Below are 12,996 nucleotides of genomic sequence, written 5' to 3'. Positions count from 1 at the left end.
TTTAATTTTTCTGTGATCTCTGTTTGCCTGAGTATGAGTCTATGTACCACATGTGTGCCTGGGGCTAGAGGACACCAGGAGAACTGGAGTTACAGTTGGTTGTGAGCTGCCACTTGGGTGCTGGGAACTGAACCCTGGTTCTTTGGAAGAACAGCTAGTGCTCTTAACCACCAAGCCATCTTTCCAGTCCCTTATCTACACATTTAGCTTTATGTTCTAGAAAGTCCAAATTTTTTCACAGAATTTACAAATCTTTTATTTATTTATTTTTACTAATTATTAGTAAAGATTAGGTCACCAGGAAATGAAATTGAAACAAGTATTTTGAATTGAGTGTTTATTGCCTTTAGAAAATTACCTACACATTGTCACTCTTCTGAGAGAGATTTTGATTTAGAATAGTTTCAGATCAGCTGTTTTGCTTTTGATAGCCATCGTGTATTAGTGCTATCATTTCTGTATAGTTGGTCCCTAAGATCAGGCAGTGTAGATGCCTCATGATTCCTTTTTTTTATTATAGGAAATTTCAAACTTTCTCAGAAGTAAAGAGAATATTACAGTAGCCCTTATGAACGTGTTGCCCAGTGTGTTCTCTGTAGCTTTCCAAGTTTCATCAAACTCAACACTTCCTTTTTTCCTTCCTTCTTGGATTATTTTGAGGCATATGTCAGACATATCATTTTGTTAATAAATACTTTATATTTGTCTCTAAAAACAAGATCTTAAGCCAGGAATGGTGGCCAGGACTTGGGAGGCAGAGGTAGGTGGAGATGTATAGAGAAACCCTGTCTCAAAAAAAAAAAACCACCACCAACAAAACAAAACTAAGGTCTTTGTCCTTTGAAAAACACTAACTGTAGTGCCTTTATCATTCTGTTCTGCTCTTAGTACACATCTTGCCAGCTTCAGACCAATAAACATCGGGCTTTCCTGTCTGTGGTTTACTAAGTCTAAACTATTATCTTAATTATGTAACTTCTTAGATTTGGGTTATAATAAAGCTATTATTAACCTAGAGTAGGCTAGTGTGAGAGGGGTATAGTCATGAGGACAATTACTAAATGATAACGAAAGCTTACCATTTCTATTCCGTTGTGTTTCAGAACTCTCCTCTTCTCCTAAGAACTTATTTTTAGTGATTTTTTACCTTTTATATCTTTGTATGCAGAAATGTGTGTACTGTTCTTTTTTGTTTGTTTGTTTTTGTTTTTCGAGACAGGGTTTCTCTGTATAGCCCTGGCTGTCCTGGAACTCACTTTGTAGACCAGGCTGGCCTCGAACTCAGAAATCCACCTGCCTCTGCCTCCCGAGTGCTGGGATTAAAGGCGCACACCACCATGCCTGGCTCGTACTGTTCTTTTTTATTCCTTGATAATTTCATATATTTGTAGAGTCATTTTGGTCATCTATACTTCCCATTAATCTGTCATCCCCACTCTTTTTTTTTGGTTTTTCGAGACAGGGTTTCTCTGTATAGCCCTGGCTGTCCTGGAACTCACTTTGTAGACCAGGCTGGCCTCGAACTCAGAAATCCGCCTGCCTCTGCCTCCCGAGTGCTGGGATTAAAGGCGTGCGCCACCACGCCCGGCTCTCATCCCCACTCTTTCAGCGAGTCTCATATACAGAGTGAGTTTCAGAACAGCTAGGACTACACAAATAGACCCTGTTTTCAAAAACCAAAACAAAAAAGAATCTTTTTAAATTCAGTATAGGTTAGTATTCTTACATATTGAGTAAGCTTAAAAGAAATTTACTTAAAAAATGTAAATATAGCTTCAATATTTTAAGCAAGTTAGCCTGAGAAATTAAAGATCAGTAGGATAGCTACATTAATACAAGTGAGTGTATGAAATAAAGTTATTTTAAAATATTTCCAGGGGCTGGAAAATTGGTTCAGCTATTAAGAGTACTTGCTGATCCTACAGAGGGCACAGATTGTATTTCTAGCACTTATATTGGGTGGCCCACAACTGCCTGTACTGTACCAGCCAGAGATCTGGTGCCCTCTTCTGGATTCCACAGGCATCTGTATTCATGTGGGCAAACAACTGAAGGCATGCACACACAACTTGAAATAACAAAATCTTTTAAAACATAAAGTGCAAATTATGCAAAATATAAGATGAAGCAAATTATATGTAGCAAAATATATTTTACAATTTAATTTAGTTAAACTGGATATTTTATTTTTTTCTTTTTTTTTAATTTTTAATATTTTTTTATTTTTAATATTTTTATTACATATTTTCCTCAATTACATTTCCAATGCTATCCCAAAAGTCCCCCATTGCGCCCCCCACTTCCCTACCCACCCATTCCCATTCTTTTGGCCCTGGCATTCCCCTATATTGGGGCATATAAAGTTTGCAAGTCCAATGGGCCTCTCTTTCCAGTGATGGCCGACTAGGCCATCTTTCGATAATACATATGCAGCTAGAGACAAGAGCTCCGGGGTTCTGGTTAGTACATCATGTTGTTCCAACAATAGGGTTGCAGATCCCTTTAGCTCCTTGGGTACTTTCTCTAGCTTCTCCATTGGGAGCCCTGTGATACATCCAATAGCTGACTGTGAGCATCCACTCCTGTGTTTGCTGGGCCCCGGCATCGTCTCACAAGAGACAGCTATATTTAGGTCCTTTCAGCAGAATCTTGCTAGTGTATGCAATGGTGTCAGCGTTTAGAAGCTGATTATGGGATGGATCCCTGGATACGGTAGTCTCTAAATGGTCCATCCTTTCATCACAGCTACGAACTTTGTCTCTGTAACTCCTTCCCTGGGTGTTTTGTTCCCAATTCTAAGAAGGGGCACAGTGTCCACACTTTGGTCTTCATTCTTCTTGAGTTTCATGCGTTTAGCAAATTGTATCTTATATCTGGGGTATCCTAAGTTTTGGGCTAATATCCACTTATCAGTGAATACATATTGTGTGAGTTCTTTTGTGATTGGGTTACCTCACTCAAGATGATGCCCTCCAGGTCCATCCATTTGGCTAGGAATTTCATAAATTCATTCTTTTTAATAGCTGAGTAGTACTCCATTGTGTAAATGTACCATAATTTCTGTATCCATTCCTCTGTTGAGGGAAATCTGGGTTCTTTCCAGCTTCTGGCTATTATAAATAGGGCTGCTATGAACATAGTGGAGCATGTGTCCTTTTTACCGGTTGGGACATCTTCTGGATATATGCCCAGGAGAGGTATTGCTGGATCCTCCGGTAGTACTATGTCCAATTTTCTGAGGAACCGCCAGACTGATTTCCAGAGTGGTTGTACAAGCTTGCAATCCCACCAACAATGGAGGAGTGTTCCTCTTTCTCCACATCCTCGCCAGCATCTGCTGTCACCTGAATTTTTGATCTTAGCCATTCTGACTGGTGTGAGGTGGAATCTGAGGGTTGTTTTGATTTGCATTTCCCTGATGATTAAGGATGTTGAACATTTTTTCAGGTGCTTCTCTGCCATTCGGTATTCCTCAGGTGAGAATTCTTTGTTCAGTTCTGAGCCCCATTTTTTAATGGGGTTATTTGACTTTCTGGAGTCCACCTTCTTGAGTTCTTTATATATATTGGATATTAGTCCCTTATCTGATTTAGGATAGGTGAAGATCCTTTCCCAATCTGTTGGTGTTTTTTTTGTCTTATTGATGGTGTCTTTTGCCTTGCAGAAGCTTTGCAGTTTCATGAGGTCCCACTTGTCAATTCTCGATCTTACAGCACAAGCCATTGCTGTTCTATTCAAGAATTTTTCCCCTGTGCCCATATCTTCAAGGCTTTTCCCCACTTTCTCCTCTATAAGTTTCAGTGTCTCTGGTTTTATGTGAAGTTCCTTGATCCACTTAGACTTGACCTTAGTACAAGGAGATAGGAATGGATCGATTCACATTCTTCTACATGTTAACAACCAGTTGTGCCAGCACCATTTGTGGAAAATGCTGTCTTTCTTCCACTGGATGTTTTTAGCTCCCTTGTCGAAGATCAAGTGACCGTAGGTGTGTGGGTTCATTTCTGGGTCTTCAATTCTATTCCATTGGTCTATTTGTCTGTCACTATACCAGTACCATGCAGTTTTTATCACAATTGCTCTGTAGTAAAGCTTTAGGTCCGGCATGGTGATTCTGCCAGAGGTTCTTTTATCCTTGAGAAGAGTTTTTGCTATCCTAGGTTTTTTGTTATTCCAGATGAATTTGCAGATTGCACTTTCTAATTCGTTGAAGAATTGATTTGGAATTTTGATGGGGATTGCATTGAATCTGTAGATTGCTTTTGGCAAGATAGCCATTTTTACAATGTTGATCCTGCCAATCCATGAGCATGGGAGATCTTTCCATCTTCTGAGATCTTCTATAATTTCTTTCTTCAGAGACTTGAAGTTTTTATTATACAGATCTTTCACTTCCTTAGTTAGAGTCACGCCAAGATATTTTATATTATTTGTGACTATTGAGAAGGGTGTTGTTTCCCTAATTTCTTTCTCAGCCTGTTTATTCTTTGTGTAGAGAAAGGCCATTAATTTGTTTGAGTTAATTTTATATCCAGCTACTTCACCGAAGCTGTTTATCAGGCTTAGGAGTTCTCTGGTGGAATTTTTAGGGTCACTTATATATACTATCATATCATCTGCAAAAAGTGATATTTTGACTTCATCTTTTCCAATTTGTATCCCTTTGATCTCCTTTTGTTGTTGAATTGCTCTGGCTAGGACTTCAAGTACAATGTTGAATAGGTATGGAGAAAGTGGACAGCCTTGTCTAGTCCCTGATTTTAGAGGGATTGCTTCAAGCTTCTCACCATTTACTTTGATGTTGGCTACTGGTTTGCTGTAGATTGCTTTTATCATGTTTAGGTATGGGCCTTGAATTCCTGATCTTTCCAAGACTTTTATCATGAATGGGTGTTGGATCTTGTCAAATGCTTTTTCCGCATCTAAGGAGATGACCATGTGGTTTTTGTCTTTGAGTTTGTTTATATACTGGATTACGTTGATGGATTTCCGTATATTGAACCATCCCTGCATCCCTGGGATGAAACCTACTTGGTCAGGATGGATGATTGTTTTGATGTGTTCTTGGATTCGGTTAGCAAGAACTTTATTGAGGACTTTTGCATCAATATTCATAAGGGATATTGGTCTGAAGTTTTCTATCTTTGTTGGGTCTTTTTGTGGTTTAGGTATCAGAGTAATTGTGGCTTCATAGAATGAGTTGGGTAGAGTACCTTCTGTTTCTATTTTGTGGAATAGTTTGTGAAGAACTGGGATTAGATCTTCTTTGAAGGTCTGATAGAACTCTGCACTAAACCCATCTGGTCCTGGGCTTTTTTTAGTTGGGAGACTATTAATGACTGCTTCTATTTCTTTGGGGGATATAGGGCTGTTTAGATCATTAACCTGATCTTGATTCAACTTTGGTACCTGGTATCTGTCTAGGAACTTCTCCATTTCATCCAGGTTCTCCAGTTTTGTTGAGTATAGCCTTTGGTAGAAGGATCTGATGGTGTTTTGGATGTCTTCAGGATCTGTTGTTATGTCTCCTTTTTCATTTCTGATTTTGTTAATTAGGATGCTTTCCCTGTGCCCTCTAGTGAGTCTGGCTAAGGGTTTATCTATCTTGTTGATTTTCTCAAAGAACCAGCTCCTTGATTGGTTGATTCTTTGAATAGTTCTTCTTGTTTCCACTTGGTTGATTTCGCCCCTGAGTTTGATTATTTCCTGCCGTCTACTCCTCTTGGGTGAATTTGCTTACTTTTGTTCTAGTGCTTTTAGGTATGTTGTCAAGCTGCTAATGTGTGCTCTCTCTAGTTTCCTTTTGGAGGCACTCAGAGCTATGAGTTTTCCTCTTAGAAATGCTTTCATTGCGTCCCATAAGTTTGGGTATGTTGTGGCTTCATTTTCATTGAACTCTAAAAAGTCCTTAATTTCTTTCTTTATTCCTTCCTTGACCAAGGTATCATTGAGAAGAGTGTTGTTCAGTTTCCACGTGAAGGTTGGCTTTCTATTATTTATTTTGTTATTGAAGATCAGCCTTAGTCCATGGTGATCTGATAGGATGCATGGGACAATTTCAATATTTTTGTATCTGTTGAGGCCTGTTTTGTGACCAATTATGTGGTCAATTTTGGAGAAGGTACCATGAGGTGCTGAGAAGAAGGTATATCCTTTTGTTTTAGGATAGAATGTTCTGTAGATATCTGCCAGATCCATTTGATTCATAATTTCTGTTAGTTTCACTGTGTCCCTGTTTAGTTTCTGTTTCCATGATCTGTCCATTGGTGAAAGTGGTGTGTTGAAGTCTCCCACTATTATTGTATGAGGTGCAATGTGTGCTTTGAGATTTACTAAAGTTTCTTTAATGAATGTGGCTGCCTTTGTATTTGGAGCATAGATATTCAGGATTGATAGTTCCTCTTGGAGGATTTTACCTTTGATGAGTATGAAGTGTCCCTCCCTGTCTTTTTTAATGACTTTGGGTTGGAAGTCAATCTTATCAGATATTAGAATGGCTACTCCAGCTTGTTTCTTCATGCCATTTGCTTGGAAAATTGTTTTCCAGCCTTTCATTCTGAGGTAGTGTCTATCTTTTTCTCTGAGATGAGTTTCCTGTAAGCAGCAAAATGTTGGGTCTTGTTTGTGTAGCCAGTTTGTTAGTCTATGTCTTTTTATCGGGGAGTTGAGTCCATTGATATTAAGAGATATTAAGGAAAAGTAATTGTTGTTTCCTGTTATTTTTGTTGTTAAAGTTGGCATTCTGTTCTTGTGGCTGTCTTCTTTTAGGTTTGTTGAGGGATTACCTTCTTGTTGTTTCTAGGGCGTGGTTCCTGTCCTTGTATTGGTTTTTTTCTGTTATTATCCTTTGAAGGGCTGGATTCGTGGAGAGATAATGTGTGAATTTGGTTTTGTCATGGAATACTTTGGTTTCTCCATCTATGTTAATTGAGAGTTTGGCTGGGTATAGTAGCCTGGGCTGGAATTTGTGTTCTTTTAGTGTCTGTATAACATCCGTCCAGGATCTTCTGGCTTTCATAGTCTCTGGTGAAAAATCTGGTGTAATTCTGATAGGCTTGCCTTTATATGTTACTTGGCCTTTTTCTCTTACTGCTTTTAGTATTCTATCTTTATTTAGAGCATTTGTTGTTCTGATTATTATGTGTCGGGAGGTATTTCTTTTCTGGTCCAGTCTATTTGGAGTTCTGTAGGCTTCTTGTATGTTCATGGGCATCTCTTTCTTTAGATTTGGGAAGTTTTCTTCTATAATTTTGTTGAAGATGTTTGCTGGTCCTTTGAGTTGAAAATCTTCATTCTCATCCACTCCTATTATCCGTAGGTTTGGTCTTCTCATTGTGTCCTGTATTTCTTGGATGTTTTGAGTTAGGATCTTTTTGCATTTTCCATTTTCCTTGATTGTTGTGCCGATGTTCTCTATGGAATCTTCTGCACCTGAGATTCTCTCTTCCATCTCTTGTATTCTGTTGCTGATGCTCGTATCTATGGTTCCAGATTTCTTTCCTAGGGTTTCTATCTCCAGTGTTGCCTCATTTTGGGTTTTCTTTATTGTGTCTACTTCCCTTTTTAGGTCTAGTATGGTTTTGTTCATTTCCATCATCTGTTTGGATGTGTTTTCCTGTTTTTCATTAAGGACTTCTACCTGTTTGATTATGTTATCCTGTTTTTCTTTAAGGATTTGTAACTCTTTAGTAGTGTTCTCCTGCAATTCTTTAAGGGATTTTTGTGCTTCCTCTTTAATGTCTTCTACCTGTTTACCAGTGTTCCTTTGTATTTCTTTAAGTGTGTTATTAAAGTCCTTCTTGAAGTCCTCTACCATCATCATGAGATATGCTTTTAGATCCGTGTCTAGCTTTTCCGGTGTGTTGGGGTGCCCTGGACTGGGCGAAGTGGGAGTGCTGGGTTCTGATGATGGTGAGTGGTCTTGGTTTCTGTTAGTAAGATTATTACGTTTACCTTTCGCCATCTGGTAATCTCTGGGGTTAGTTGTTGTCGTTGTCACTGTTTAAAGATTGGAGCAGAAGCTGTGTTCCACTCACCAGAAGTCTCAAAATCCTGTGGTGGGGGTCGTGGGTAGCTGGCAGGTGTCAGCCAACCCTGCGCTCTAGCTACCCCGGTGCTGTTCAGGCTGGAAGAGGCCTGTGGCCCTACTCAGGCCGGACTTCTGCCTCCCCAACCAAAGCAGTCTCAGGTCCCACGTGATTGGACTGGAGCAGAAGCTGTGTTCCACTCACCAGCAGTCTCAAAATCCTGTGGCGGGGGTCGTGGGTAGCTGGCGGGTGTCAGCCGACCCTGCGCTCTAGCTACCCTGGTGCTGGTCCGGCCGGAAGAGAAACTGGATATTTTAATAGTCTGATGCTATTTAAAATAAAAACAGAATTAATTCCCTTTTCCCTGCATCTTGTCTCACCCTTAATCCTAGGACAGTCTATTTTCACTCTCTCTACTTTTTGTTTGTTTGGGTTTTGTTTTTGGAGACAGTTTCTCTGTATAGCCCTGGCTGCTCTAGATCTGCTCGGTAAACCAGACTGGCCTCACTCAGAGATACATACACTTGCTACTCTGCCTCCAGAGTGCTGCGACTAAAGGTTTACACCACTGCTCCCTGGTTCACTGTCTCTGCTCTTACACACAACCTATAGAGAGAGATGCTGCCCAGCCCTGAAGTGTTGTTACAGAGCCAGCACTTGCACTAATCTAAGCTCGCAATAATGTCTGAAACTTTTTTTTCTGCACTAGTATTATTTTGCTTTGTGACCCTCATGGTCATGGTAGTGCACATACTTATTACTTCAGAGTTTCCTCCTGCCCTTGATTATCTTGATTTGGACCTCTCCAAGTTCCACCAGTCAGCGGTGGGTCTGTTTCTGCTTACTTAGATTAGCCTGCCTTCTTAAGTATTATGTATACAGATTCAGACGGTTAATACTCCCTTTCTGTGTTGTAGCATATGTTAGTATTTCCTTTTTATTGCTCTGTAGTGAAAGCTTGTCGTGTGCCTGTATTGAATTTTTTATCCCCGTATCAGTTAGTAGCTGTTAGGCTTATTTGTGATTTTTGGTCATTATATGTAAAGCTGCTGTGAACATTTGTGAATTTATTTTTATGGCTGTACCCTGTCATTTCTCTTTAGTAGCATGCTCATTAAAAACCTTGTAGAAACTGACTAGAGCGGGCTGTCTAGCTCACGGCAGTGCGCCAAGATCAGTTTCCTGACTTGGATACTGCACTGTAGTTATCAGCACTGGGACAAGCAGGCACGGGCACCGACCGCAGACTCACTGGTGGATTTTTGAACTTTGCAAATCAATAGTTTTTACAAAATAGAACATTTTGTTTTTAAAACTTGTTTATTTATTTGGATAGACAAAGAGTTCAGATTACTAGTATTTATAACTGAGATTGGGCCGGGCGTGGTGGTGCACACCTTTAATCCCAGCACTCGGGAGGCAGAGGCAGGCGGATTTCTGAGTTCGAGGCCAGCCTGGTCTACAAAGTGAGTACCAGGACAGCCATGGCTATACAGAGAAACCCTGTCTCGAAAAACCAAACCAAAACAAAAAACCCCAAAAACCTGTGAGATCATTATTAAGAGATAGCGTCTTACCACATTTCCTCAGATGGTTTCAACCTTCTGAGCTAAGGATTTCCTTCTGCCCCAGCCTTCACATAGTTGAGACAGCAGACATACACCTCTACATGTGGTTTGGGATCATTATTAGTGATGTTTTGACAACTTCCTTTGTACGTTTTTGACAGACTTTGTTGTGAAGATTTTGCATCCCAAAGCAATCAGATAAAAGCATATGCTGCCAACTATGAGAACTGAGTTAAATCCTTAAGATCCAGAAGATGCAAGAAGAGAATGGACTCTTAAAAGTTGTCCTCTAACTTCTGAGTGTGCACCATATAATGTACACATGAGTACACACACACACACACACACACACACACACTAAATGCAATAACTTTTTGAAGATTTTATAACCTAGATGGCAGGTGTTGTTTACTCTTAGCTAATTAATATGACACTGAGGTCTGGACAGATGGCTCAGGGGTTAAGAGCACTAACTGCTGCTCTTGCAGCAGACTTGAGTTCAATTCCCAGCACCTACATGGCAGCTCACAACCATCTGTACCTCTAGTTCCAGGAGATCCAGTGCCCTCTTCTGGCCTCCTCGGGCACCAGGCATGCACAGACAGACACATAAGCACAACACCCTTGCGCATAAAAAATAAAAATTATATATGTTAGGAAAGTGGTTTCTATTTAAATTGGTTTTCGGTGCTGGAGCCTAGGAACTAGCAATTGCTAAGCAAGTGCTCTGTCACTGGGTAACATCCCTGCCTAAAAACCTTTGCTTCATAATTATCTGTGCATTTGAATATCCTTCTAATTTAATTTCTTTCTTTTTCTCCCTTCTAGTTGACGACAGTGCAATTCTGGATTGCCAGTTCAGTGAATTTTATCATACTCCTCCACCTGGTTTTGAAAAAATACTATTTGAGCAGCAGATCTTCTGAATGAGTTTGTTCTCAGGACTTAGACCTCTGCACCATCACACAAGCGCTTACCACGTAATAAAGCTCTCCTTGATCTAGAGACGCGAACACATACTGAACACTGAGCTTCTAATTGTTGTCCAAGGAACCCATGTATTCATTATACCATGCTGAGGTTTGATTTAAAAGATCTAGGCAACTTATTTAATCTTATTTAAACAAATATATATATAGCTCTGGGCTTCATTAACAGTATTATGTGGTAACATGTACATAAATATTTAAGGGAATTTTTCTTATATAAAATATTTGACAGTGATGTGTAATTGAGTGATTATTTTTTTGTCATCCTGAACTTGAGTCACCATAGTCTGTAATCCAATAATTTTGTGTCTCCCTGTCCTTTTTGATAAAATGAAATGGCAGAAATTTACATACTTGGCAGCTTAGTTTTGCTGATTTATTTCCTCTGTTAATGGACTACTTTTCTTAAAACTGAAACTGCTTCTTTTGCTGTGTTATTGTATCCCTGCTTTCTGTTGCCTTTTTGAAAGATGAGGAAGTTAGCAGACCATCTTGTTGAAGACCATCAAGATGAGCAAGTAGTGATTGCTCGTAGTATACTAGCAAACCTCTGTAAGAGTTATGATGCTTTAAATATAAAATAAGCCAAGTGTGAAGGCACACACCTTTATTTCCAGCACTTGGGAGACAAAATCAGGAAGATTTCTGTGAGTTTGAGGCTAGCCTAGTCTATGTAGTGAGTATCATAAGTACCCGGATAACCAGGGCTGTGTAGGGAGAACCTGTCAAAAAAAATCTAGTTGTTTTTTGCTATAAGGAATAATAAAGATGTATTAAGGAATATTCAGTATTATATTTAAAACATTCTTCCTGTTTTGTTAATTATATGGTAATAATTATGGAAATTTTGACATAAGTGAGTCCTCATGGTCCTGAGCCTTTGATCTTCTTGAGTCACTTTTTATTAGTTAACAACCTGACTAAGCTAATCACATCTTCAAACAGTTATATTCTTTTTCTCAGATAACTATAGTCAGGATTCATCACAACAAATTGTATGGTGTTGTGAGGCAAGGAAAACATGGACGCTAGAATTCAGAGAACAGTTGCCCAGTGTCCTCCTGTCCTCTGCTGCTGAGTTTCTCAGAGTCTACCTTACACAAAGGGTAATCATACTGACATGCTGAGAGCCTGTGACTAGTTGATGGTGTGTGTAAAATGCTTTAATTATCAGCACTTAATAAAAATAGCCATGATTGTTGTGAAGCAGTGGTTTTCATGGTGTCTTAGACCAGCAGGATCACTGGGGAACTCGCTAGAATAGAGGACATGATTGGACCCAGCCCAGACTTATGCAGTAGAGACTCGGGTCAGGGGTGCATTCTGGACCCTGTGCATACTAGTCTAAACAGGTAAAATGTCTTGAGATTTAAGGCAGGCTGGTTTTAATTCCAGAAGCTATGGGGTTCTGCACAATGCTTATGTGTTATTTAGTAGACAAATATTTGGTTATGTGCTTTGCAAACATATTTACATAAACCCACATTTTACCTCTGAAGATATATAGAATTCAGACTATATATGTTATTTATTCACTTTCATCTGACTTTCTATTTTAGTAATTTTGATTCACAACATGTTTAACTAAGTGTGGTGGCACAAGACAGTAACCTAGTACTTGAGAGATCAGGGAAGGAGGCTCACAAATTTAAGGCCAGACTAGGCTATGTACTGTAATGTTCCTTGTCTCAAAATACAGAAGAGGCTGGCTGGGTAGAGCTATGTGAAAAAGAGAATTCTCTAATTTCAGTATACTGCTTTTAGTGATCTTAGTACATCCATCTGTTACGTTTTTAGATTTTTTTGTCTATGTCTGTGTGTATGTGTATATCTGCATGTAGGTACCCAAAGTCTAAAGAGTGCATCAGATCACCAAGCTGGAGTTACATGCAGTTGTGAGTTGTCCAGTGTGGGTCCTGACAACCAAATTCAAGCCCTCTGCAAGAGTAGCAAGTGCTTTTAATGGCTGAGCCATCTGACCAATCCCAAACTCTTGTTTATATTTGTAAAAGCTATTTTTTAAATCGTCACATTCTTTTCTTTTTCTGATATTGTATTTATTCATTCACAATCTTATACATGTATGCAGTATATATTTTTTACCATTTTTCTTTTAATTTTAATGTTATAATCACATTATTCCCTCTTCCCTTTCCTCCCATATAACCCTCCTAGTTCTCTTTCGAATTCATGGTTTCTTTATTTTATTAATAGTTGTTACATGTATACATGTATATACATGTATATTCCTAAATGTAACCTGCTCAGTCTGTATAATGTTAGCTAGTCTGTGCGTGTGTACAGGGCTGACCATTTTGTATTGGTGTTCTCTTCCCTGGTGAAGACTGTTTCTCTCACTCTGCATTCCTTAGTTGTCTGTCATTCTTTGTGTAGGTTTGAGGTCACTTGGTC

At 39.2% G+C, this 12,996-nt stretch overlaps 1 protein-coding gene across 2 annotated transcripts in view; it reads left to right on the top strand.

Annotated features, from left to right (window-relative positions):
• Spryd7 (SPRY domain containing 7) overlaps positions 1-11,790 on the top strand; it is a 34,163-nt gene extending 22,373 nt beyond the window's left edge. For both annotated transcript variants that reach the window (XM_021181848.3, XM_021181847.3), the window contains one exon: positions 10,424-11,790. In XM_021181848.3, the coding sequence (XP_021037507.1) occupies positions 10,424-10,525 (102 nt within the window). In that variant the 3' untranslated portion in view covers positions 10,526-11,790. The remainder of the gene's footprint in view (positions 1-10,423) is intronic.
• Positions 11,791-12,996: the final 1,206 nt, after the last annotated feature.

The sequence above is a fragment of the Mus caroli genome, unplaced genomic scaffold, assembly GCF_978045245.1.
Source record: "Mus caroli unplaced genomic scaffold, Mus_caroli_1 scaffold_12, whole genome shotgun sequence".
NCBI classification, from domain to species: Eukaryota; Metazoa; Chordata; class Mammalia; order Rodentia; family Muridae; genus Mus; species Mus caroli.
This window is presented reverse-complemented; position numbering and strand designations above follow the sequence as displayed.